We start from the raw sequence: 26,049 nt of genomic DNA, 5'->3' as shown, positions 1-26,049 counted from the left end.
AATAATGCAACCCGTATTTGTTCTGGGGAAGTCTTGTCCTTGGGAATGTAGTTTGACCCGGAAATAGCAGCGTGTGTGTGTGTTGGAGGGGGGAGGAGAGAGAGAGAGAGAGAGAGAGAGAGAGAGAGAGAATACTTGTAGAGAGAGTTAAAAGACCTGTTCTGAGGAGTACCGTGACCTAGCTTGGTTAGAGAGAGAGAGAGAGAGAGAGAGAGAGAGAGAGAGAGAGAGAGAGAGTACCGGGAAATCACACGAGAAAAAAAAGGGAAACTGAAGAAAACGAGTAAATAACAAAAATAAAATGTAAAAAAAACATTAATAAATGAATAAAAAGAGTTTGAGAATGCGGAAAAGAAAGTAAGGGAGAGAAATTACGGATCAAGAACTGGGAGAATGGAGCAGGTCAAGAGACGAGCGGGAAAAAAAGAAACGGGTAATTGAAGGTGGGAAAATTGAACGATATTGAATTTAGACACAAGAAAGTCACACACCTCCTCAAGTCTTTTTTTTTTTTTTTATTCTGGCATACACTAAAAGTCTTCCCCACTCTGTCTCTTCTACTGTTTATTCAAGATTATTCATTATTCATTATTTTCGTCTTTTTATAACGACCTAGGTCCTTCACAGTTTATTACGTAACCAAATCACTGGACGTAGTCTATCTTGATTTCCAGAAAGCGTTTGATAAAGTCCCACATCATAAATTACTTTATAAATTAAAGCAAATAAGTATTGACGGTCAAGTAAACCAATGGGTCGCGAATTGTTTGAGCAACAGACAACAAAGAGTGGTGATTGACAGATTTAACTCAGAGTGGGCGCCGGTCACTAGTGGCGTCCCTCAGGGCTCGGTTCTTGGCCCAGTGCTCTTCATTATTTACATCAACGATGTGGATGTTGGACTCAATAATCGCATTAGTAAATTTGCAGACGACACAAAGATTGGTAACTCGGTTCACACTGACGAAGACAGGCAAAGCCTCCAAGAGGATTTGCACAAAATTTCAGCTTGGTCGGATAGATGGGAGATGCCCTTTAACGTAGACAAGTGCCAGGTCCTTCAAGTTGGAACAAGGAATAAGAAGTTCGATTACGAAATGCGCGGCGTTAAACTCAAAACCGTTCAGTGCGTTAAGGACTTGGGGGTCAAAATCGCGTCAAACCTGAAACTCTCACAGCAATGCATCGATGCAGCAAATAAAGCGAACAGAATGTTGGGCTTCATTAAAAGAAACCTTTTATTCAAGAATAAAAATGTAATACTTCCACTCTACAATATAGTTTAGTCGGACTCCACTTGGAATATGCGGTACAGTTTTGATCTCCCCACCATGCAAAGGACATTGCTAAATTAGAAGGTGTTCAGCGTCGGGCAACAAAAATGATCCCTTCCTTGCGCAACAAATCCTACGAAGAAAGGCTTTCCACCCTTAATAACATGTTCTCTCTTGAGAAACGTCGCCTCCGAGGAAAACTGATCGAATGTTTAAAAATACTTAATGGTTTCACGAATGTAGACAGATCAACATTGTTTATGATCGATGACACTTTGCGTACGAGGAACAATGGCGTAAAACTCAAATGTAGACAAGTAATTTCAGACTGCACCATATTTTTCTTCACCAACGTTGTAGTGCGAGAATGGAATAAGGTCCCACCGTCAGTGGTCCAGTGTAACACGATTGACTCCTTTAAAAACAAGCTCGACCGTCACTTCCTTCAACTTAATATTAACAAGAGTTGAAATGCAACGTTTTGGAGCCATCTGATTAATGTAGAATCACTTATAGGTTTAATGACAGACCACCTAGTCTGGACCATGGGGTCTGATTTTCTATGTAAATGTAAATCACTATTTCAGTTATTCATCTTCATCCTTTATTTCCGTCTTGTATTTTCTGATGTCGTTTTGCCTCGGCGTAAGATGTTTTCTTCTTTACTTCTTCCTGTTCTATTTCCCATTTTCTCAATTCATCCCTCCTCAACCATCCTCGTCTCTCCGCGCCAGTTCGATGTCCGCTCACGATTGTCCCTCACTCGTTACAACCTACTCCTACTCTCACTGTTGTGCCTTAAATAGGAAACAAATATGTACTTACCACTCAAAAAATGATCACTGCACACGAGGAGATGCCTTTTCCAGCCTCGGTTAAGTCAGCTCTTGCCAGATTTGCCAGCCACTTCCCTCGCCGTTCTCTTGTTATTTTCTCTCTCTTCCCTCCATACATCTTGTCTACTGCTGGTAGTCGGAAGTAAAACTTTTCCGGGAACTTTGTCCGCTTGTTTGCTCACCCAATAACACCACAGAATGCTGACATCTTGGCATATTCACTGTCTTTTGTATGATTACCAAAGTACCTCGCACGTCAGCTGATACGGGCTCGGTCCCACACAACGCTAAAAGCATCGTCTGCTGCCGCCGCGGAGAGTGTGACGTCACGTGCGAGGAACCTACAGCTCTCATCCGCCACTCTCATCCGTGCCTCCCTCTCTTCCCATTCGCCTAAGCTTGTGTTACATCTCTTCCTTTCTAGGTCTTGTCCCCATCCTGCTATCACCCTGCAGACATCCCCATTCATCCTCACTCTGCTCCCTGCCTTTCTCTTTCCGCCTCACCTGCTCCAGACAAGTGTTAAGTGTGTTAAGCATTCTCTTAGACGCTTTAGGCTATCACAATATATTTCCTAAGGTCACAAAGGAGATTATAGTCGTGTTATCAAAAAAAAATTTCACGCTCATGGTGCAGAGGCCGAGGTTCATAAAACTACCCATAACTTCCACGAAAGTCTTATCTTAAGTGGGGGTGTGAGAATGTGCGTCTTACTTTCAGCCTTGCTTTCAACATTGCCCGCATGCACGACCCATTCTGATGTCTCAAGATACCTAGTGTTTAAGAAGATTCGTTTTCTCCCCACATCCAGTTTTAAATTATCCATTTGGGAAAGTGAAAAAGTGTCGACTCGTAACTTGAAGAGCACTGCAGCAGACCCATCTCTCTATCCGGTGTTACTTGAGCGTGCGGCAAGGCGTCTTTATTATCCTGCAGTGACGAGTTCTTGTAGTAGAGGCAGACCGCTAGAGTGATTGGTTGATTGATTGATAGTTTATTGTTGCAAGTAAACAACAAAGGGGAAAGGAGGAAGATGCCATCCCAACCCCCAGGCAGTACAGAGTGAGATCATACAACCAAGGATACATGTGGAAATAGCACCAGGAAAATAAAAAGATACAATGGTAGGGGACAAGTGCTAAAAAAATAAAGGCCTTGATTTAGACAGGGAAGTAGACATAAGGGACTGAACATATTGTTGTGCTGGAAGCTTCCCCCGGCGACCATAGGCCTCTAGAAGGCTCCCGGAGAAACGAGCAAGGGGGGGCAGAGCAAGGCGAGGCGTCCGCGCCCCGCGGGGCGCGGCCAGGCGCCAGGCGGGAAGTGTTGCCAACTCGCATATATTTTTGCTACATGTTCTTGTATGATCTAAAATACACTGTAACATTCTAGACTGTACTGTTCTGGATATATATAGGAGAAGAGGGCGAGAGAGGCCCAGTTCCAGTCATAGTAAGCTAGTGGTAAGTGAAGAGTCAGAGTGAAGTGTACTACTGAGGAAGAATATTAAACTACAGAAGCGGTGCAAAGTGTTTACATATCTCCCTCCCACGGAGTCTCCTGACGGCGACACGGAACCCAAGTAACACGTCCGGCATAACAATATGATCGACAATCTAGCTAGGGGCAAATGCAGGATACTTACTCACTGAGCACAGCAAATGGCCTGGTAGCCTGCACGCTGAAGTGTGAACGATCAGGTGAACAGCACGCTAATTAATGTGTAAATGACCAGGTAGACCACACGCTTAAATGATGATGATGGTTTAATGGCACCCTCTATCCATCATACCAATAATAATTACTCCTCAATCTCAGTCTTGACCCGCCCCGCCTGCTTCCCTCCCTCACCGCAGTCACCCAAACAAGCTGTCCACCCATCCCAGGCCCCCGAGTCGCGAGGGCCTTGACCCAGCCCACCTCGCAGGCCTCCAGATGAGCACCCGTGTAGCACCTGCGGCAGATAACTGTGGTGACCTGTTGGCCCCCCCGCGACCCGGCTTGTCCGGTGGGGAGACTGGATAGTGTTTTGCGTATAGCTCACGGGAAAAGGGGGGGAGAGGGAGGTCAATACACCTAGACCCTCTTCCCTGCGCCTCCGTGGGTACTCCTTGACCTCCCTGCCAGCGCCTCCAAGGTTAAAGTGGTTATCGCACCTATAACCATGAATCCGCGACCCTGGCTTCGAATCCCGGCCCACCAAGCTGTTCCTCCTCCTTTTCGCGCTGGTCGTTAAATGGGGAAACTTGGGAAAGGTCAACTGCGGTAACCCAGAAGTCACAATTGCCGTGTGTCAAGAGGTAAGGGGTAATTTTCCGCCACATAGTAGTACAGATTCAAGGCCAATGTGACGGAAATGAGCACCGCGACCACGCACAGCTTTAGTGTATGCCCCCACCTTCACTATAACCTGTAACCGAGCGCAGCAGCCAAGACCAAGATATCACCAGTGCTCGTGGTGAAAACATTCGACACTTGTTACACTTGCCTAAAGGGGAGCGGAGTAGGACAGCGCTCTCTACTGTACGTGGAATAAGTCTGCATGAAATTAATATTACGGTACGCTCTCTCTCTCTCTCTCTCTCTCTCACACACACACACACTCACTCACTCATTCTCACACACTCTCTTACTCACTCACTCTCACACTCAGTCACACACACACACTAATAGTAACGACCAGGGCATAACAACACGTCTTCACATTTCCTTTTATTCAGAAAGCCTCGCCCTTAACGCCTAAAGACTGTACAAATCACCGCACTTCAGTCTCCTCCTTCACGCCTCATCCCCCCCCCCTCCCTCCCTTCCCCACTGTTGTCCTCTTTGTTAAATTATAATTATTACGTTTTTACAATTATAACAACTCCATTAATTAAAAGAAGGCAGTTATATATTGCCACATCAGCAAACAATAAATTAACAATGAAACAATAGAAGTCAATGCTAAAGAAATGATAGTTTAGTGACATCAGTAATAAAATTCAACTATGTACAGTATGTTTAAATTGATAATAATAATAATAATAATAAAAACAGAAACCATCAATGATTCTTCTTTCATTATAAAAAAAATTGTACCTATTTGCTCTGTTGACAATGACATAACAATAATAAAAAAATAAAAAACGACAAAAAAAAAACCCATTTATGATTCTTCTTTGATATAAAAAAATGTACCTATCTGCCCTAATAACGGATATATAAATAACAAACAATGGCGTCATAATCAACTCGGACAGCACTAATGGAAGGCTTACTCACTCCTTCACCAGAACCTCACCCATCATTGTAGGCTTCTTGCTCTTGCCCTTGTCCTTGGTAGCCTTCCCATCCTTACTGCCCTTGCCTCCCTTTACACTCTTGCCCTTCCTCTCTGCTATCCTCCTCTTCCTGGACTCCTTCAACGCCTCCTGCTTCTTCTTCTTCCTGCGATGGGCGAGGTGCGGGTTGACCACCTTCTGCTGGAGCTCATGGGCACGGCGGTCAAGCCTCTTCCTGGCGAGGGCGGTCTGGGCAGCTGTCAGGTGTCTTGTGTAAGTCTCCACACCCACTTTCTCCTTCACCAAGTTGGCAACCTCCCTCGTCCTCTCCTTCAAGGCATCTGGCAGGTGTTCGTCCGTCAGTTCCCTCGCCAAGTGCTTGATTATGTATGTGAGGAGACGAGGAGCCTTGGCATCGGGTCCAGCCACCACCAGCAGGCCGGCCATCAGGTTCAGGAGGGCCTCTCGAGTGACGGTGCGCTCCGACCCTGCTACTTTAAGCTCCTCGTATGCCATGTTTCCAACACGATACAGGACCCAGACTGCAGCTGACACCAGTGACTTGCTATCCTTTGCAGCATCCTTTTCCTCTTCCTCACCTTTCATTTGATCTTTCTCTCCTTCATCCTTGTGTTCATTCTGTATATGTGGTTCTTTTTCATCTTCAGTTGCCACTTCTGTATCTGAGTGCTCCATCATCTCGTTTTCTTCTTCCTCCTCACTCTCCACACTGTTTTTTCTTCTCTTGGAGGCTGATGTCTGAGTGAAGTTTACTTGGCTTTTCCTTCCACCTTTTAATCTGTCTTTCATATTTTCTTTTTCCTGTTTTCTTCCATTCATGATATGCTTAGTGTCTCTCCCCTGCAATATGCTTTCCCCAGTCTCTTCCTCTTCTTCCCCACTCTCCCCTCCCTCCCCATGCTGCTCCTCGTCATCCTTGCCATCACAGTCTTCAGTCTTGGGCGTCCTCTTCCCCAGTGGCACCTTCACAGAGTGTCGTATCAGGTAAATCAAGTTCCTCACGGCTGCTAGAGACAGCTGAGTGAGGAGCTGTGTCTCTGAGCCGGCCTGCGTCCTCAGAAGTTCACACAGCACCACCGCCAGCTCCCTCGCCTGCTCCGGGGTAGCTGCCAGGGGAGGGGATGACTCGCCCTCCACTGGGTGAGCTGCCAGCAGCTGCCCTACCAAAGATGCCACACTCAAGCGCACATGCAGGTGAGGATATGACAAATGGCTGCGTACATTCTCCCACAGCTCATCTTTGGCATACGTACTCCACTCTGCATGGGTCAGGAAGGCCCCCACCAGTTTTCCCAAGACTTCCAGGAGGGCAACCAGAGAGGTGTCCATTGCCTGGATGTCTGACGAGACCTCCTGAGCACCAAGATTGGTGATGTACCTAGCAGGGTGGATGAGGGCCACCACCCTTGGGAGGACCACAGACAGGAGGCTCTTAGGCATCAGTTTGACAGGAACATCCAAGAAGGCAGAGAGGGACTTGCTGGCCACCTGGAGGGCTGTGTAGTCAGGTGTGGCACCTTCAGTCTCCACCATCAGCTTCAGGCATAAGTCTATCAACATTTCCCTCCGTGTGGACCGCTCAAACAGTGCCCTGAGAATCTTATGCAGCAAGGCACGAATGGCCCGCGAGTGTTCCTTCATCAGCTGCTCTGACACCTTGAACCACAAGCTGGTCTCCACGGAGCGGGTGATCAGCTTGGCCGGGAAGTTGGCCACAATGGCGCTGATCATGGTGGCTGCTGACAGTCTTCCTTCCTCCACTGGGTATGCAATATTGTCCAGGAAAAAGAAGATGTTTGAGGTGATGCGGCGGGGCTTCATGGGGTAGGTGAGGAGGTAGGTGTGGTAGGTGACCCTGGCCTGCTGGAGGGGGTACTGCCGGGGTGACGTAATGCTCATCTCCTTCACTCGGGCCAGCAGCTGATGGAGGCTGGCCGAGTCCATCTTCCTGGCCAGCACCGCCTGCAGGACGCTGAAAGCTGTCTGCTGCTGCCGAGAGTCTTCCAAGCTGCCCGACACATACCCCAGCAGCACCTCCACCTCCTCCTCCGTGAGCATGTAAGTCTCCACGTTGCGCACCACCACCGCCAGGGTCTTGAAGGAGAGCTGCACTAGGTCGTACAGCTTCCCGTGGGCCAGCTCAGGTGAGGCGTACTTGTGCAGGACCACGAACATCTGTCCACATATCTTTTTCAGCTCCTTCTGCAGGGATGGCAGGGGGAACTTGATCAGCCAATTGACACACTTGAGGGTCTGAATGCTGACCTCCGGGTGGTCTGAGTTGATGCAGCGGGTCATGAGAGGCACATAGGGGTCCAGGAGGGCCACGTGTGAAGAGTCTGAGGGGAGCAGCTGCCCCCGACGCATGAGGCTGCAGAGGAGCTGAAGGGCAAACTCCACCAGGATGTGTGCTGTGGCCTTGAGGGAGGTCTTGGGGCCAACTTTTATTCTCTTTGGCTCAGGAGGGAGAAGGAAGGAATCTGGCCGCTCAATCTTGCCCTTCTTTGGCTTCTGCACCGCATCATTTGTCAGCTCCGGCAGCTTCTCCGTCAGTATGCCGTACACAAACACTGACTTCTGCGTGATGGTCACATTCTGGTTGCGCTCCAGGCCACCAGCAACCCGGGTCAGACAACGGGCCATCTTGGCAACAATGGCTCTGTCCTGCGTGTGGGCCAACACCTCCCTCAGGGGCAGCACCACCTCCCTCAGGCCCTCACCGGACATGAACTCAGCCGTGAAGCGAAGGATGTCATAGCCACGGTCACTGCGTGCTTCCTTCACTTTGGTGGTGATCTGGCTGACCTTCTTCTCTTCTGCCTGCTGGCCAAGGATGTCCTCCTTGCACACCTCAACCAGCTGGGTCATGCAGGCATCCACGTGGCCCGGCTCAAGGCTCGGCCGCAGCTGGGAGAGCACGGCATGGAGGGTGTAGACGAGGACGTGTGTCTGGAAGCCTCGGGTCAGAATGCTGCGGAGGTCATTCACCAGCCAGGGCAGGTAGTGTCCTCCGAGCTCCACCATCACCTTCACCAGCATGTTCCGAGCCTCTTCCCTGATGCCCTCCGCCTTGCACTTGAGGAATGTGATCAGCTTCATGAGGACGCTGTTGACATTGGCGTTGAGGGCAGAACGAGGCATCTTCTTCAGCAGCTTAATGAGGGCAAAGGCCAGAGGGATGCGCTTGATGTCCTCGTCCTCCGGGATCTTGCTGCGGTTCAATTTGTGTTCTGTTTCTGCCCTTGTGCGGTTGCCAAGTGTTCGCTGTAATTGTGGAATGATGGAGGTGACCAGGGCACGGTACACCTTCTGGGGGCGGGTGAGGGCACTGGAGGCTCCTGTGTCCTTACCCTTTTTCCCTTCTTCCTCCCCTTCCTCCTCCTCATTCATCTCTTCTTCCTCATCTTTCTCCTCTTCTTCTACTTCCATTTTGGTGTCTTCACCCTTGCTCTGCTCCTTATCACTTCCTTCTATATCTGGTAGACTTTTCTTTTCCTTCTCCTCAGTCTCCAGTGATTGTTTACTTAACCCTTCCTTCTTCCCCTTCTTTCCTTTGCCCTTTTTCCACTGCCTGGCCCGGCTCTCTCCTTGCCTCTTTGCCAGCCTGGCCCTCCCTGGCAGAGCACATTCCTCCACTTCTTCATGAAAAGCCTCCAAGATGGCATCAAGTACCTTCAATCCAAGTCGTAGGTGCTTGAGGTCCCCCTTCAGCATCACGGACAGGTAGTACCGCAGCAGCCTCTGGTAGGGGAACCAGGAAAGGCACTTGGCCACAGCCCCCAGTGTGGCCACACAGCTGCCCATCAGGTACTCGTCACTAACGTACTCATCCTTGAACAGGTAGACGGAGGCCATCGGCACCACGTAGTCTGTCAGTGTCTGTGGTGCCAGGGTGAGGGTGCTGCCCGCCAGCTTGTCCACCAGCCTCGTCAGCGCCCTCGCCCGCCGGTGTCGCTGGATGTGCCGCATGTTACTGAAGAAGTCCGAGTCCTCGTCAGTGGTGTCAGCCAGCTGGTGCAGGTCTGTCAGGTGTGGGTGCAGGCCAGAGCAGGTGTGTACGATGTGGCGCAGCACAGCCATGGCCTCCAGCCGCACCACCTCCCGCTCCCCACGAAGGGCTGTGCGCACCAAGGGCAGGAGGCGGTCCACCACCACCTGCTTGGCAAGGGGCTGCTCTGTTTCTTGCAGGCGGGCACAAGCATCCACCAGCTGTGTGAGGCAGAGGGCCGCCACGTCCCGCAGCGCTGCGTCTTCCTCCTGCTGCAACACAAACATGTTGTGGTGCACCAGCAGCAGGCTGAGTGGAAGGTCAATGTGCTGCAGCTCGGTCAGCAGGGGCGTCAGGGCTCGGTACCTGGCCAGCCGGCGCTCAAAGTCTACTTCTTCCACTGCCCGGCTGCTCCAGGCATTAAGGTCACTGGCAGTGAGAGCCAGCTGCTGCAGGGCCGGGTCTTGGCTGGCCAGCACACTCAGGGCCTGACACAGGTGTTCTCGTGCCTGGCGGTGGCCCACCCACCCCAGCAGTGAAAGAAGTGGCCTTAGGTGTTGCTGTGGGTCATCCACCACCCCAAGCAGGTGGCAGCAGGCAGCCAGCAGCTGGGCAACCTTCTCCTCCTTCTTGACCTGCCGCTTAGCTAACACTGGCACAATGAGGCTCAGCAGCTCTTGGCTCACATCCTTGCTGGTGACCCAACGTGTCAAGCTACTCAGGATGGTGAGGTCACGTGTAGCCATCGCCTGGCCCTGCCCCAGCTTGGCCAGGTGAGTGCCTAGGCTTTGCAGGAGGGGGTCCAGGTGGGGGGTGAGGAGGGCCGTGCCATAGTTCATCAAGCCCTCATCCCCATCAGCCTCCCGGGCTGGCCGGCGCTCCACCACCACCATGTGGGGGCTCGGGGGTAGTGTGTGGCCCTCCTCTGGGGCTGGGTCGGGCAGGGTGAGCAGGTCCTCCACTAAGGTCAGGACAGAAGTGGCTACAGCACTGCCACACTTGGGGTGCTGCAGCAGCCGCACCACGTACGGAAGGGGAGTGAGGGTGGGGCGTTGGGGTTGGTGCCAGGCAAGAAGGGGCATGTAATGGGCATGCTGTGCCCAGCAACGGAACAGCCCAAGCAGTGGAGAGGGAGAGGAGAGGCCTTCATCAGGCAGGCGCTCCAAGCCAGGCCACACAGCTGCTTCAAACACAGCCTCCAGCTCATCTGCAGACCACGAGTACTCCACAAACTGCCTGAAGAAGGCCTCCACCTGCCTCTGGGCCAGCTGACGCAGGTGCTTCAGGAAGGACACGTGGCGGGGACTCATCTCGGCCCGCCGGGCCAGCAAAGCGTCAGTCATGCTGGCCACATACAATGTCACCTTCAGCAGGAAAGGCACACGCTCTTTCAGCAAGTTGCCAATCTTTTCCACAAAGTTTTGCACCGTGGTGAGGGCACTCTGGAGGCGGCTCGGCGGCACCACCCTCTGCAGGTCCAAATCGGTGCGGGTGCGAGCCACCACCGCCGCTGGTGAGCCCTCCAGGTGCGGTGCCAGGGCCTCAAAGGATAGGTCTAGAAAGGTGTCAAGCTCAGCCTCCCGAGCCCCAGCCAAGAACCTGAGCACCACTGCCTTTCTGGCCGCCACTTTGGCCCGGCCAGCAGTGTTGGGCCCAGTCTTGTGGTACATTTTGCCATACAGTATGCGCAGCAGGCAGGGCAGCAGGGCTGATCGGTGCTGTTCCTCCACACTCTGCTCACTGCCATCAATGCTGAAGAGTGTGAGGGCATGCTTGAAGGAGCGGTCGTCCAGGATGCTGTAGAGACTTTCCTTGTAGGCTGTGAGGTAGGCATGGCCGTAGCTCATCAGACAGTCCAGGGCAAGACGCTGCACTGCCGGGAGGGGGTGGCTCAGCAGCTGCTGGTAGGTGTGCTGCAGGCGGTCAGTGTGCAGCACCATGCGTGGGTTGTGGAACTTGGAAAACACCGTCAGAAGTTCACAGAGAGACTTGATGGGGGCACGGCGGGGCTGGACCAGGCTGGCAGTGGTCAGGGGCTGGGGAGGGGTTTTGCTTTTTTTAGTAGAGGGAGTGGAAGGTGGTTGAGGAGAGGATAATTTGTCCTCAGAGGGGCTGGACTGTGTCTCTCTTGACTGCTCATTATCTATGGAAGATTGTTCTTTTTCTTCGTCTTCTTCTTCCTCTTCTTTTTCTTTTTCTACTTCATCTTTTTCTTCTTCTTGTGCTTCTTCTACAATTTCTGGTGTCTCTATGTCCTCCTCTCCCTGTGTCCTGAGGGTGAGGTCCTGTGTGGGGGCAATGGTACAGTCTGCAGGGTACAGCTCCTCCTCCAAGAATGTGAACATCAGAGGCACCAGGTCCCTGTTCCTGGCCTCACACACCCCAGGGAACATTGCCATTGCTCGCCACAGCAGGTTACGATAATTGAGATGGTCTGGCTTGATGGGGACCTTTGCAAACCCATCATGGGATGCCACATGATGAAAAATGTCCTCCAAAATATCAAATTCAAGCCCAAGGTTGCTGTCAGGGTCAACTTCCTTCCCCTGGAGAAGCTGTTTGGTGAAATGTGAGGCGATCGTTAGGCGGGAGAACCAAAGTGGCCAGAAGACAGAGTCAGGGAAGCTGTGGGCATAGCCAGAAATGGCCTTGAGAGCTGGCTCCCATATGTCTTTAAAGTTGATGTACAGCTGTCCAAGGAGCAGCAGCAGGGGTGCTTCCTTGAAGAAACCACAAGTGGGAAGGTGTGGTGCCACATGGTCAGCGTCTATCATGGACAAGTATCGTAGACGGTTCTTGTAGTCCCAGGGCGTGACAGCCACACTTTCAGCCTTCAGCATCACCTCAAATACACTCTCCACAGCCTCTGCATTCTCCGGGGGTGGAGGCAGATTTAGAGGGAACAAAGTAAAAGTATGGAGCACCAGCAGCCTTGCCTGGGGTTCTGACGAGGCCAGACAGGGGCCCAGGATACTGTACACTTCCCTTAGAGTCTCCTCATTCATGACTTCAGAGCAACCCTCAGCCTGTGCCACAGTGAGGTGGAGATCCATGGCCCGCAGGAAGTGTGTGTTGCCCCTGTACTGTGGCCGCTTTTTCACCACCTCCAGAAGCTGGCGTGGCAGGAGGCAGGCAAGGAAGTCCTCCCTTGACAGAATATGCACCATGGCTTCCACCAGCACCCCTAAGATGGCCAGTGATCTTCGTGTGGCCAGCGGCAGGTCACACTTCACGTTGAGGTCAAGGCAATCCAGGGCATCTGTGACCTCTGCCCTTGCCTTCCCCTTCCTCTTAACAGGTGCTGGCCTGTCATTCTCCACCAGCCTCTGAGTGTCATCAGTGAGTGTGTCCAGCAGCAGCGACAATGCCCAGCTGAGGTAGGGGGCCAGCTCCTGATGGTCCAGTGGTGACACATGGGCCACCACTATAAGGCACAGGGCCACTTCCTCCAGGTTGGAAAGATCCTCCTCCAGGCCAGCCCGAATTCTGTCCTCAATGAGTGCAGGAATGGGATCCTCTGCCTTGGAGAAACTAAGAGGGTAGGGTCTCCAAGTAGGCAGGTCCACCCCAGTCTTACATGGTGGCTGCTTCTTCAAAACAAGGGTGGCCAGTGTGGCCAAGACTTCCTGCTGCATGTCCTGGCCCACAGTAGACTTAGTGAGGCCATCAAGGTACAGCAGCACCTCGGGCAGCACCTCTGTATCAAACCTGTCAAGGTCAAACAAGCTGCCGACAAAGGTGATCTTGATGCTGTGCGTGAGGGGAGAGGCCAAGAGGCTGTGCAGGGCCTGGTGCAGGACTGTGCTGGGGCAATGATGGTGAGGTGAGGTAAGGAGCACAGTCACAGTGTCACATACAATAGTACCAACCTCTTCTGGCATCTGGCACTGTGCCACAGCTATGCATTGCTTAAGAGCCTCTGGCAAATCAGTGACCAGCACAGCTTGCTTGAAGCTCACCCAGGCCTGCACCACCTGCATCACTGCCTGCAGATGCTGAACAGCATGGGCATCTGCTGGGGGCAGCAGGCCAGCCACTGCCTTCCAGAGTGTGGGCCACACCAGGGCTGAATCCTGACTCCAACCAGTCTGCCAGGTGGCTATGTTTGGGTGTTTGGTGGTGATGTGGTGGGCCACCTGTTGTACTGCATAGGTAATGCTGTCCAGTGCTGGGCCACAAGGAAGCTTGGCCTCCCCCAACAGGGAAAGGAGTGTGGCCAGTGTGCTGCCCGCTGTGCTGTGCAGCCGCTGCACCACATCAGCCTTCATGATTGCTGCCAGAAGCCGGCCCAGCCCCTGTGACCCCCCCTCCCCTCGGCCCAGGCCCATGAGGGCACCACGAAGGAAAGCTGGCTGTCCTGGGGCCTTCCGCACCACAAAGGTGAGGGTCTGTGCTGCCAGCTCATTGATGTACCAAGGGTGTGCTGGTGACAGCAAACTGGCATACCCCTCTTGGTGGTACAGACGGGGCAGGTCGGTGCGAAGGTACCGCTGCACCACAACCAGTACCGCTGCTATGCACAGGAAAACAGCCTCCAGGCGCTCTGGCTCACGCGATGACAGCTGACCCACGAGCACTGGCAGCAGGCGGTAGAAGTGCCGCTGGTAGAACTCCTGCGGCAGGTCACTGGCAAAGGCCACCAGCATGTCCAGAAGAGGCTGCAGGGCTGGGGTGTCGGGCTGGGCCAGGTGACAGGCCAGGCAGTCGGCCACCTGTTGCTCCTGGTGCACCAGCTGGGCCAGGCTCTGAACTTCACCACCAAGGTCATTTTGTGCATCCTGTAGTGGGTGATCTGGGGTTAGTCTGTGCAGGTGAATGCATTGTTCAATAGCTTATTTTTTTATCAAGGCTAAAATGCATTTGCCTATGGAGGTGCCCTTTTTCCTTAGAAAATTGGCTATTATAGGGAAACCATTTTAGCAAATCCATTGAGGTGTTGGCTCCTGCGGGTCCTTTCCTCCCCTCTCCTCTACCACACAGTCCCAACACCTACTTTTTCCTCTCATATGTTACCTATAGGTAACATATGAGAGGATGAGATAGGTATTATGACTGTGTGGCAGAGAAGAGGGGAGGAAAGGACTCGCCAACACCTCAATAGACTTGCTAAAATGGTTTCACTATTGCTGAATGGTTGAAACTACAATGTCCAAATAAAACTACCGTTTGAAATAATTACCAGGTAGCATGAATCAAAACTTAATTATTAACTCAAGTTTCTCCGATATATGTTACCGTATTTCTTGCCATATAAGTGGCATTTTTTTTCAAAAAAAGGAGTAAAAAAATCACCCTGCGTCTTATACCCCGATTGTTAGGTTTTGGTACGCCTAGTGGTTATTGTTAGTGGTATGAAGCCAACACCCAAAACACCTCCTTTTGACACAAAAGTTCCCAGATGTCCCCAGAATGAAATATACCATATTTTGCAGTGTGTAACGCTTACTTTTTCACTCAGAAAATGCCAAAAGGTTACCCCTGCACGGTATATGGCGAAGGTACAAATTTTGATTGCTTTAAATAATGAATAGTGTGATGCAATAGAAAAGGAAAGTGTGAAAAAGGAGAAGAGAGGAGGATGACATGTGATGCGAAAAAAACATACATGTCATATGCTCTGTATGTTAAGAATTTTTGGGGGAATACAAAAGTTTCAATTTTTATAATAACTATTTAGATTTTCACAAATACACATACACTTTTAAAGTAATTAACTCCATGCCATTCATATAAAAAAGGAAAGTACAGGTAACCTCCACATTACAAATAAATTACATGCTAGAAATCCTTTCACTATACAAAATTTCATTGTATGAACCCATTATATCACATTACTGGGCCCTAATTTTTCCCTATCTACCTGTATCAGTCCCTTTAAATATTAAATAGCCATAGTCAAACCACACACCCATGCCCTACACTCACAAATAAAAGATAAGGTTGGGGGCAAACGCTATAGCAGAGAACGGCATCGGTGCCTGAGCCCATGATGGGTAGGATCCCATTACCCTGAGACACAGGGCCAGCGTGACATACGGGTTAGGTACCACAGTACACCTTCCTCAAGTTTTCCCCAAGGCACCCATTTATCGACAAGGCCAAAAGGGAGAATGAACAACTGGGTGGACCGCCTTTTGAATGCCCAAATTGAGATTTGAACTCAGGCATGCAGACTTTTAGCTGGGGACTATAACTACTACACAACAGGGCAACATTTACAACCACACCAGTACCCAAACTCTCACTCGGCTCCCCATTCATGCGCATGGAGGCATCACATCGCATCCTTTCAAATAAACACCCTCCTACACCATATAATCTCAAAATATCACACAACTCTTCTTGTTAACCCTGTCATAAGCCCTCTTAAAACCCATGGAAACTGCAAACAACTTCCTACTCTTCTTTAGCAACTTTCTAACAATTATCTTCAGTGCAAAAGACTGGTCCACACCCCTTCCCTTTCCTAAATACCCCTTGCTCATCACTTACAATTCTTAGGGGTATTTTCACCATGCTCTCATGCAGTAACCTTTCATACAACTTTCCTGGTACACTGAGAAAGCTCATTCCCCTGTTGTTGGAATACCCAGGCTGCTCCACACCCATACACCCATGTGGAAAACTACACCAGTCACCACTCACAGATGCGGAGGCAGAAATAGTGCAAGACTAACGCTAATAATGTATACTACAACTACAGTCACTGCACTTTAAGTTGTCCAATGGCCCTGTCCCCTCCCTCGCCCTCCTTTCATAGCATCATTGACTCCTAACTCTAGCCTCCTTTCAGCCCCCAATCTGCTCCCGTAGCTTTGGAAGAGTGGGAGGTGCTTCTTGACAAACTTACTGTAGAGCAATTATAGGTTAAAATAAAAAAAATAATAAATCATTCCTCACTATTTCCACCAAGCTCCCTGTACCCACCTGGAAAGCTTGTGTAAGGTTGAGCTCCCTGGCCTTGAGCAGCGCCTGGTGGAGGAAGGTCGCCTCCTCTCCCTCGTCAGTGGTGGGGCGGCGCAGGAGGAACTTGCTGCCGGAGACCCTCAGGCTGCGCACCTTTTCTCCGAAGCCGCGGAAGGTGAAGGTGTTGGTGGCGCGGTGGGCCTGCCGCTGTGGGGTTGTGGCATTGTGGTACTTCATGGTCTCTGTGGCACTCTGTGGGTGGTGAAAACAGGTAAGTGATGGTGATAGTGGTGCAGCTGATGTTCTAGTTTTAAGGCAGTGTTGTATGCTGTAATTCATGGTATCAGCAACATCCTAGTAGGTTGTAAAAGGTCAAGTGGTGGTGGTAGGTTTGTACTTTGTGGCATTATTTCAGGATGTTTTGTGGGGATCGTGCTGTGAGATAGTCAATATTACTCATGCCACCCTCTTGTCCTCCTCCCACTCGACTTCACATTCTTCCATTAAACGAAAGTACACAATATTAAATTCCTTCGCTTTAGCATCTCCATGAAATTAACTATTTTATTTGATAGACTTTGATATGTTGTAGGTATATATTATATAGTCCGTTGGATGTTTCTCATGAGTTGTCATTTTTACTGAGAGGGGTGAGTGAGTGGTCGTGGTCCTGAGTGAATGTGTGTTGCGTCTAGCTCCACACAGAAAGTGTCGACATGGCTGTCAGGGCCAAGGGACTGGGGGATTTGTGCTATGTTTGTGTGGAATTCTCAGGCAAGAAGTGGATTGGATGCTGTTTGTGTCCTAGGTGGTCATGTGAAGTGTGCTAATTTGACTGGGATCAAGCAGGATAATATACCCAAAATAAATTGGATATGCACCCCATGCCTCCATAAAGCATCTCTGGCTACCAGCATTGTGGAAAAATTGGACAAATTCAAACAAAAAATATCTAAAGAAATATCTGTGGTTAAAGATGAGGTTGAATCAAGGGCTGAGAAGGTGCATGAGGAGCTAGGATCAGTTGTTGACACGATTCGTGCTGAGCATACTGAATCCAGTTGGACTGAGGTGGCGAAGAGGCAGGAAAGTGAAGAAGAATCTCCTAGTTGTGAAAGTTTCTACCCAGGGAAAGAAGGCAACAGACATGAAGGATGAAGACTCCCAGGCATTGAATGGCATTCAAATAACTGATTCAAGATTCACAAATGGAGGTAATATTGTCATGAACTTTGACAATGAGAACAGAAGGGATGAGGCTGCTCAAAAATTGGAGTCTGTTGAGCAAATTAGTACCAAGAGTGTTGGAAAGATGAAACCAAAGATCATGATATGCAATGTGCATAAAGAGGAGACCAGGGAAAAAATAAAGGAGACCATCTTAAACCGCAATGAGTTCTTACGCACAATTCAGGGTGTTGAGAATAAAATTGAGATGATTTTTAGTAACCCTGCAGCTGGTGGCACGATGCACTACATTTTGAGGTGCGACCCAACTGTGAGAGAGCTGGATCTGGATCTGGATTAATGATACGCAGGGCACCCGTATAGGTGCATAACACACCTGTAAAATTAGAATGGGGAATCAGTGAAATCTTTGAGAGACCTCTAACGAACATTAACCAACATTTTAAATTTCTCAAAATAAAAGATACTGAAGAAGTTCCAGTGTGTGCTGATACGATTTCGATTCACAGATTTGAACCAAACTGTCGGGGAATATTCACAAAAGTGTAGCCTACTAATTTTGAGATGCTGACTGCTTATTTCTGGACAAAATATGGTGCTGTTTATCATGGAGATAGTATTTTTCTCCGGAAATCACTAAATGATTGACTTTTCAATGCCTTTTGTGGACCCGCCGCCGCAGCCGCAAAATAGCTCGTACAGTGGTTCAACTTGGACACCCGTGGGAAATCGAGGGTTTTGGGTGGGGGAGCGTACCTAAAATACTCCAACCGAACTTTACATAACCTCCTAACCAGGGGGGGCACAGCCCCTCTGGACCCCCCCCATGTATATGCGACATTTCTGCGAGGTATTTCTCGCAACACCGGCTGGACCGCCGCCGCGGCCACCGCCAGAGGAAGCTACGCTTTCGTGAATATTATCCATACTATCTCCTCACGAAACCTAAGAGCGGCCTAAAACTCATCGTTACCTAACACTCAATTCAAGATGTTAGACCTGAATCTACACACTGTCAGACGCTAGGTAACATCTTTGTTGCAATATCAATCTTAACCACGACGACATAATACGATGTGGAAGAACAGCGGGCTAACGGGTGGGTGTGACGCGCTGGTGCAGGCCGGAGAACATACTATAGTGGCTGACTGGACGATAAATTTTCCTGCCATATTTCCCGGCACACTTCGCCTTGACTGAGCCCAGCACGCGCAACACTTACCTGCGGTCACTAAGTGTGCTCCAGAGTGGCCACCTTCATCGGGTACGCGGGGTGCAGGGCGGCCGAGGAGGAAAAATGTATCGTGGAGGGCGGCGAGGCGGCGGCACAGCAGGTTTGCACGTGTTGTTGTTTACCACCCAGCCACTCAGGGACCCCACAGATAAATATTTACTTAAACCTTCCATATTTTATACTTGGACATCGTAAATGCCTCACGAATAAATGTTGATAACTATTAACTTTTATTGTGGACTATTTGTAGCTTTTGGTGTATCTTGTCTATAAACTTTATGGTGTGTGCTTCAGGCTCTACTATATATCTTTTCATTTTTAGGTTTACGTTTCCTTCCCTCCTCTCTGCTCTCTCTTATAATTCTATTTCCTTTTATCTTCACCATTTATACATACTACATCAAGCCTCTCTTTTCCTCTCCTCTTTCTAATAATACCTTCCTCCTCGTGTTCCATTCTTTAACGTGCCCTACTCTATCTCATCAACCCTTTCCATCTCTCATCCTTTTCCTCCTCCTCCTCCATCTGCCTCATTCCTTTCTTTCCACTTTAATTCCTTTCACAGTCCTCTCTTAATTTTCCAATGTCTTCTCCCATCTATTATCTATAAAGGTTGAATGATATTGCCTTTTTGTGTGCGTGATTATAATTGCAAATACTCAGTCATTTATTCGTGTGGAGAGAGAGAGAGAGAGAGAGAGAGAGAGAGAGAGAGAGAGAGAGAGAGAGAGAGAGAGTATAGTTTTGTAAGAGTTATCACACACACACACACACACACACACACACACACACACACACTTATACAATAAATAAAATAAATAAGTTACGATTACAGATGAGATAGCTCACATGCTCGCCTAATCTACCCTAATATTAGTGGTAACGTGGCCACCGCGGAGCCGCCGCCAAGGGCTTGCATACAATAAGGGTTACACAGTAGATTACAAGAACTACGAAATTATTCCCGGCTATAGCTATAAGTAAAGTTAACGGACTATGAAAGGTTACAATGATATAATAAGAATAGGAATGAAGGTAATAACTACTGTGAATAATAATAATAATAATAATAATAATAATAATAATAATAATAATAATAATAATAATAATAATAATAATAATAATAATAATAATGGTAAGAATACAAATAAATGAATTGTAGTTATTCACAAACACTTGCCATAGTAGAGCAAATAATCTGCCCATTACAAATACAAAGTAATGGATAAAAGAGAATAATAATAATAATAATAATAATAATAATAATAATAATAATAATAATAATAATAATAATAATAATAATAATAATAATAATAATAACGAAACTGCAGATACTCCTACACTCTTACTACAACAGAGCAAATATCCTGCACATTACAAATACAAACTAAGGGGAACTAGAACAATTTCAGAATGATGAAACCAAAGAGTTATCACAGCTGGTGTTATTAGTGAAATAGCTACAAGTATAAAGGAAAGATCCGCGGCATTCTGCGGTAACTGAATCGTCTTATCGAGAGCTTGGTGCTGTGTGTGGTGCATACTCTGTTTTTCTTAAGACTCAAAACAAGTAGGTAAAGATCGTTCTCCTGGATAAGACAAGGTTTGTAGAATGCCACGGAAAGGCAACACACTCACATGAGATTTGCGCACTAATCAAAGTAGTATTTAAAAAGACTAGAAAATCACAGTAATTACTAAATGATTAAATTAAAGGAACACAAATAGAAAAGTTCCTAAAAAAACTTAGTTGAGTTAAATGATTTAACGGGAATTGCAAAATTACTAGCACAACCTACAATCACAGTAAAAAACAGTAATTATGAGCGATTCAAAATATATATATATATATATATATATATATATATATATATATATATATATATATATATATATATATATATATATATATATATATATATATATATATGAAATGCTGCCTGTTTAGCATTTATAGAATCTCTGTTATAATGGAAAGTGTAAAAAAATGATTGTAGTAGTAGTAGTAGTAGTAGACCACTATCAGTTTTTAGTTGCTTCACAACGAACATGTAAATAGCGGCAAGATTCTCCAAAAGACGCTGCCACAACGTAATTTACTGAGATGTGTGACTGCCATTGACTGAAAATCGAAGGAACATAATACTATTGATAATAATGGTAATAGTAATGGCAATCTAATCATAGCTAGGCTTCTTGTAGATATCGTTGTTGAGGTGGTAGAAGTCCTCTGCACGGCCGCAGTCCACGTTGAACCACAGGTCGCAGATGAAGTACTCCTGGTGGAAGAGTGTCCCGTTGGGGCACAGGAAGGAGTCTATCTCGCCCTTCCTCTGGCACATGTGGTACACCTGCGGAGGGACACGAGGAAAGTTACAGCAGAAGGCGAGGAAGAAGAGCTGAGGCGCCTATCCTTATTCCTAATGCAAGAGTTCGTCAATCTGTCTTCGTTTTCATTCTCGCGGCAAAATCATCGACTTCCTAACATACACACGCTCATATTCTGTTGTCTGACTAGAACAACAATCAGTTCTGTTCTTCATCTCCATATTCCCGAATTTGATTAAGCAAGATTTCGCCCATTGTTCACCTTTCTTCTACTCTTTCGGCAATATTGTGAACTTTCTACCCTATATTCCTGCTGTCATATTGTGTCCGTCTGATTAGGGCACCAATTACTTCATCATTTCCTCATCTTCATATTCCTAAAGCAAGAATTCGTCCACCTTGCGGCGATATCGTGAACGTATGTACTACCCAAATGCCCATTCTCCCCACTCATATTCTTTCGATCTCACCAATACAACAATCGCTTCTACAGTACCTCATCTTCATATACTCCTACAGCAAGAGTTCACCTATACCTGTCTTCTTCCATGCACTCTTGCGGGAATATCATTAAGTTTCTACCCTATATTCCCGCTCTCATTCCGTCCGATTCATCAGGCCACCAGTCACCTCCTCAGCCCCCCTCACTCGTCCCTTTCACATCGCTTTCACAGGCAGACAGGCAAGCATACGCAACACCGGGATGACACAGATACCCAACATGGAGAAACGTGGGATGAAATTACAGGTCATTCGCTTTCCTCTTTTTCTTTGTTCTTTCTTCTTTTGCCTCTGTTTTTTCTTCTTCCTCCTCCTCCTTGTTCTTTCTTTCTTTTTTCCTTCTTTCTTTCTCTCTTTCTTCTTTTTTTTTACTTTCTCTCATCCTTTTCTCTTTTTTTCTTACTTTCTCTCTCTTTCATTCATACTTTCTTCATTTTCCTTTTTCTTTCTTTCTTTCTTTCTTTTGTTTCTTCTTCCTCCTTATTACCAACAGCACATATTCCTATTTATTCTTATCACCACCATAACTAAAAAAAATAATAAAAAAAACCCTAATAATAACACGTTAACAATTGTCAGTATTATTAATCCGCCTACACCTGTTTTTTTCTCTGATTACGAAAGAAAGGGGAGTTTGAATGGGCGGTGAATGCTAGCTGTTCTCTCTCTCTCTCTCTCTCTCTCTCTCTCTCTCTCTCTCTCTCTCTCTCTCTCTCTCTCTCTCTCTCTCATACCATCCATTTCCTTCCCTTTCCCTTTCTTTTCCATCCTTCTCGGTATTACTCTCTCTCTCTCTCTCTCTCTCTCTCTCTCTCTCTCTCTCTCTCTCTCTCTCTCTCTCTCTCTCTCTCTCTCTCTCTCTCTCTCTCTCTCTCTCTCACACACACACACACACACACCTGGCAGGACGCTTCAGTATCGGCGTAGATCCCAGGTATATGGTCATCGCAGGTGAAGGAAGTCTTGGGGACGCTGGGGTAGATTGGGTAGTCGACCCCAGCCACGCCCCAGAAGCAGTCCCCATCCCCATCCTCGTCCGTCACCTCGCAGGGCTGTTGGGGAATGGGGAAGAAGGGAGAGGGTGATAGGCAGTAGTAGTAGTAGTAGTAGTAGTAGTAGTAGTAGTAGTAGGAGGAGGAGGAGTATAGATGTAGGAGTAAGTATAGAAGTAGGTGTAGCAGGAGGAGGAGGAGAAACGGAAAAGGGGGGGGGGTGGAGGTAGAGGAGACAGAGGACGTAATACTGAGAAGGTTGAAAGAGAAAGGGAAAGGGAAGGAAATAGAAGGTAAGAGAGAGAGAGAGAGAGAGAGAGAGAGAGAGAGACTCACCTCCTGATAGCTGGGGCTTCTGCTGGAGACTTCCATCACCATCACCACCATCACCACCATCATCACCGCGATCCTCCGCCACACTGTAGACAATGTGATAATAGCATTAGTCAATCAATTTATCTTTATTTCACAATATACGACAACCTGTACAGTGTACAGTTAATGTATCAACACAAACAGCAACAAAATAATCCTATATAAATTAAGTAAAAATTTTAAACTAAACTTCTTTGTCTCTGGAGGGCTCGTGAGTCTGTCTGTATTCAATTAATGCTTGTCAAATTTGGCGGTATACTTTAAACTTAGAACATTTACTGAAAATTTTCTATAAGAAAGTAAAAAAAAAAAAAATATCTAACTATATCTCCATTTGAAAGTTATGTCTTGCTATGAATAGAAATAGAGTTCTGACTTGCACTAAAGCTGCGTGGTATAGTAGTAGTAGTAGTAGTAGTAGTTGTTGTTGTCGTTGTTGTTGTTGTTGTTGTTGTAGAGGTAATAGTAGCACCAGTAGTATTTGAATTAATGATGATAAAAGGTAATCTAATAATAATAATAATAGTAATAATAATAATAATAATAATAATAATAATAATAATAATAATAATGATAATAATAATAAAAACGACAACAATAACAAATAATCTATTACTACTCCTCCGCCACCTCCCCGCCTCCTGGAGCAGTGGTTAGCGTGTCAAGCTATGAATCCGTGGGCTCGGGTTCGAATTCCGGCCCGGACAGTCAGCGTGTAGCTCATTAAACGGTTCACCTCCTTTTGGGGCTGGTCGATAACCTGGGGAAACCTGGGGGAGGTAAACTGTGGCAATCCCGGACTTCACCTTTGCTTGTGTCCCGCGGTAATGGGTTCTTCCCACAACTGGCTCAAAGGACAATAGCACGGAGATGAGTACCACAGCCTCACGCCGCTATACCGTATGCACCCAACTTTACACCTCATTCTCTTCCTACTACTAATTCTTCTATTTACCTGCCTACCTACCAACATACCTACCTTCCTACCTACCAACGTTGCCAGATTGTCGTACTCAGCCTCTTATATTTACCGACTTCCGACCCCAAAACTGTCTCCTGGTCCCCAATAACGAGATTCATTTATATTTATCGTTAAAATAGTTAATTCCTGATGTTTCTTGGCTATAGTTATGCGTCAGAAGCAGGTAAATACTATGCTCTGAGAACGATAATCTGGAAACGGTGCTACCTACCAACCTATATACCTACTTACCTAACTAATGATTTCTCTTTAGCAACAGAATGGGTGACGCATGTATTCCTTCCCTTTTTTTCTCGTGTTGTAACGTTTGGGATGTTGAAATGTACGGACCATGACGACAAACTCCCGCCGTCCAATGCTGTGAAGTCTCGGCTGTTTAGTGTTTAGGCCAGTTAAATATTTGTGTGTGCTCCTTGACCTACTAATTTGTGTATAAGGGAATAGATCACTTGGAAGTATAGAGAACTTTAGAGCACGGGGATCCTGTTGTGGTGGTGTGGCCTTGACCTGACAGCAAAAGTAAATCACACACCTTGCCCTTGAACTGCATTACTGGTGCTCCTGCTGGTGCTACTACTACTTCTACTACTACCTACTATTACTACTACTACTACTATACTACTACTACTACTACTACTACTAATAATAATAATAATAATAATAATAATAATAATAATAACAATAATAACAACAACAACAACAACAGAAACAATAATACTCACTGTTGAGATGGATTCCGGAAACTCTAATCACCTAAAGAATGAACCTGAAACACATAAAAATATATTACACACACACACACACACACACACACACACACACACATTTCATGAATAAACACTGTCTATGATAGGATGAACTTATACAAAGACAAAATGTACAAGCTTATTTAAACACACACACACAAACACCCACACCCACACACACACACACACACACGGACAGACCCCTTCCACAGCACCTTACTCCCTCACGTCCAAAGAGAGACTGAAATCAGCTGGGAGAAGACCCGCTTTAAAAATACCTTTCACCCCAACACAGAGAATCACAAAGACCACGACAGATGACAGCGAAAGAAGATTAAAACATATCACCACGCCCACGTATCTTCCTTGCTGCCCTCTGCTAACCCATACGAGAGCCATTGGATAACGCACTTAGTCATAGAATATCCAAATAACAGTAGAAAGTGAGATGCGAACGAGAGAGGGAAACTTACAGGGTCAAGGTGAGTGAGCTGGTGGAGGTGGTGGTGGGGCGCTCTGGGAACTTTCACTCTCGGCTCAGTAATCTGCCTGAGTCCGCCCTCGAGAGTTAAGAAGGAAAACGTGAATTTGGCGAGGCGCTGGCGGTGAGGAATGATGATATAAATGGTGATGATGGTGGTAATGATGGTAGCTGAAGGGAAAGAGAATGAGTAAGGGAATGTTGGTTGGTACGAGTTGATATAGAGTTACGAATATTCTTTTTTTTTTAATATTAGTTCTTTGACTTCTTAATTCTTCCTCTTCTCTTCTTTTTTTCTTCTTTTTCTTCTTCTTCATCTACATTTCTCTTCTTTCTCTTTTTCTTTCTCTTTTTGTTATCTTTTTGTTTTTCTTTCTTCTTCCTCATTTTTCACTTTCTTTTTCGTCTTCTTCTTCTTCTTCTTCTTCTTCTTCTTCTTCTTCTTCTTCTTCTTATTATTATTATTATTATTATTATTATTATTATTATTATTATTATCATTATTATTATTATTATTATTATTATTATTATTATTATTATTATTATTATTATTATTATTATTATTATTATTATTATTATTATTATTATTATTATTATTATTATTATTATTATTATTATTATTATTATTAGTAGTAGTAGTAGTAGTAGTAGTAGTAGTAGTATCATTATTATTATTATCATTATTGCTATCATCATTGTTTCTCCAGCGGGTCTAATTTAGTTTCCTTCGTGATGAAACCTGGTCACCTTGACCTACTGCTGTGAGTGCTGGCGAGGGAAGGGGAGGCAGGCGGTGGGCGTGGTGTGTGTGTGTGTGTGTGTGTGTGTGTGTGATTAAGCTTCGTTTCTATAATAGGTCCCTTTCATTTATATATATATATATATATATATATATATATATATATATATATATATATATATATATATATATTTT

General features: G+C 46.8%; 2 protein-coding genes across 8 annotated transcripts; both read right to left on the bottom strand.

The window, feature by feature from the left end:
* Positions 1-4,896: 4,896 nt before the first annotated feature.
* Positions 4,897-18,862, bottom strand: LOC127008068 (small subunit processome component 20 homolog). Of its 2 annotated transcripts, XM_050879607.1 has the most exons (4): positions 18,699-18,844; positions 17,696-17,852; positions 16,310-16,540; positions 4,897-14,160 (listed from the first exon to the last, which is right to left on the bottom strand). In XM_050879607.1, the coding sequence occupies exons 3-4, from the start codon at positions 16,523-16,525 to the stop codon at positions 5,371-5,373; spliced, it is 9,006 nt and encodes a 3,001-aa protein (XP_050735564.1). In that variant the 5' UTR covers positions 16,526-16,540; positions 17,696-17,852; positions 18,699-18,844; the 3' UTR covers positions 4,897-5,370. The 2 variants fall into 2 exon arrangements, with proteins under 2 accessions (XP_050735564.1, XP_050735563.1); XM_050879606.1 differs by lacking the exon at positions 17,696-17,852 and having other exon boundaries at positions 4,898-14,160; positions 18,699-18,862.
* Positions 18,863-19,466: 604 nt separating this feature from the next.
* LOC127008069 (U-scoloptoxin(01)-Er1a-like) lies at positions 19,467-24,937 on the bottom strand. 6 transcript variants are annotated; one of them, XM_050879609.1, is made up of 5 exons: positions 24,913-24,937; positions 24,611-24,654; positions 22,868-22,950; positions 22,439-22,591; positions 19,467-21,061 (listed from the first exon to the last, which is right to left on the bottom strand). In XM_050879609.1, coding segments are annotated over exons 2-5 (411 nt in total). In that variant the 5' UTR covers positions 24,612-24,654; positions 24,913-24,937; the 3' UTR covers positions 19,467-20,887. The 6 variants fall into 6 exon arrangements, with proteins under 6 accessions (XP_050735566.1, XP_050735565.1, XP_050735568.1 ...); XM_050879608.1 differs by lacking the exon at positions 24,913-24,937 and adding an exon at positions 24,836-24,884; XM_050879611.1 differs by lacking the exon at positions 24,913-24,937 and adding an exon at positions 24,850-24,869.
* Between the last annotated feature and the right edge of the window lie 1,112 nt (positions 24,938-26,049).

Source organism: Eriocheir sinensis, chromosome 37 (genome assembly GCF_024679095.1).
Source record: "Eriocheir sinensis breed Jianghai 21 chromosome 37, ASM2467909v1, whole genome shotgun sequence".
NCBI lineage: Eukaryota > Metazoa > Arthropoda > Malacostraca > Decapoda > Varunidae > Eriocheir > Eriocheir sinensis.
The sequence above is the reverse complement of the archived record's forward strand: the minus strand, read 5'-3'. Positions and strand labels throughout refer to the sequence as shown.

What these genes read in the sequence shown, in the direction of transcription:
- LOC127008068 (XM_050879606.1), bottom strand. Translation starts at nt 16,525, where the DNA reads ATGAAGTACCACAATGCCACAACCCCACAGCGGCAGGCCCACCGCGCC. An exon ending in ACCTTACACAAGCTTTCCAG is followed by an intron (nt 14,161 to 16,309) that starts GTGGGTACAGGG and finishes CACCCACTACAG; the next exon opens with GATGCACAAAATGACCTTGG.
- LOC127008069 (XM_050879609.1), bottom strand. An exon ending in GAAGCCCCAGCTATCAGGAG is followed by an intron (nt 22,592 to 22,867) that starts GTGAGTCTCTCT and finishes ATTCCCCAACAG; the next exon opens with CCCTGCGAGGTGACGGACGA. An exon ending in ATACTGAAGCGTCCTGCCAG is followed by an intron (nt 21,062 to 22,438) that starts GTGTGTGTGTGT and finishes GTCCCTCCGCAG; the next exon opens with GTGTACCACATGTGCCAGAG.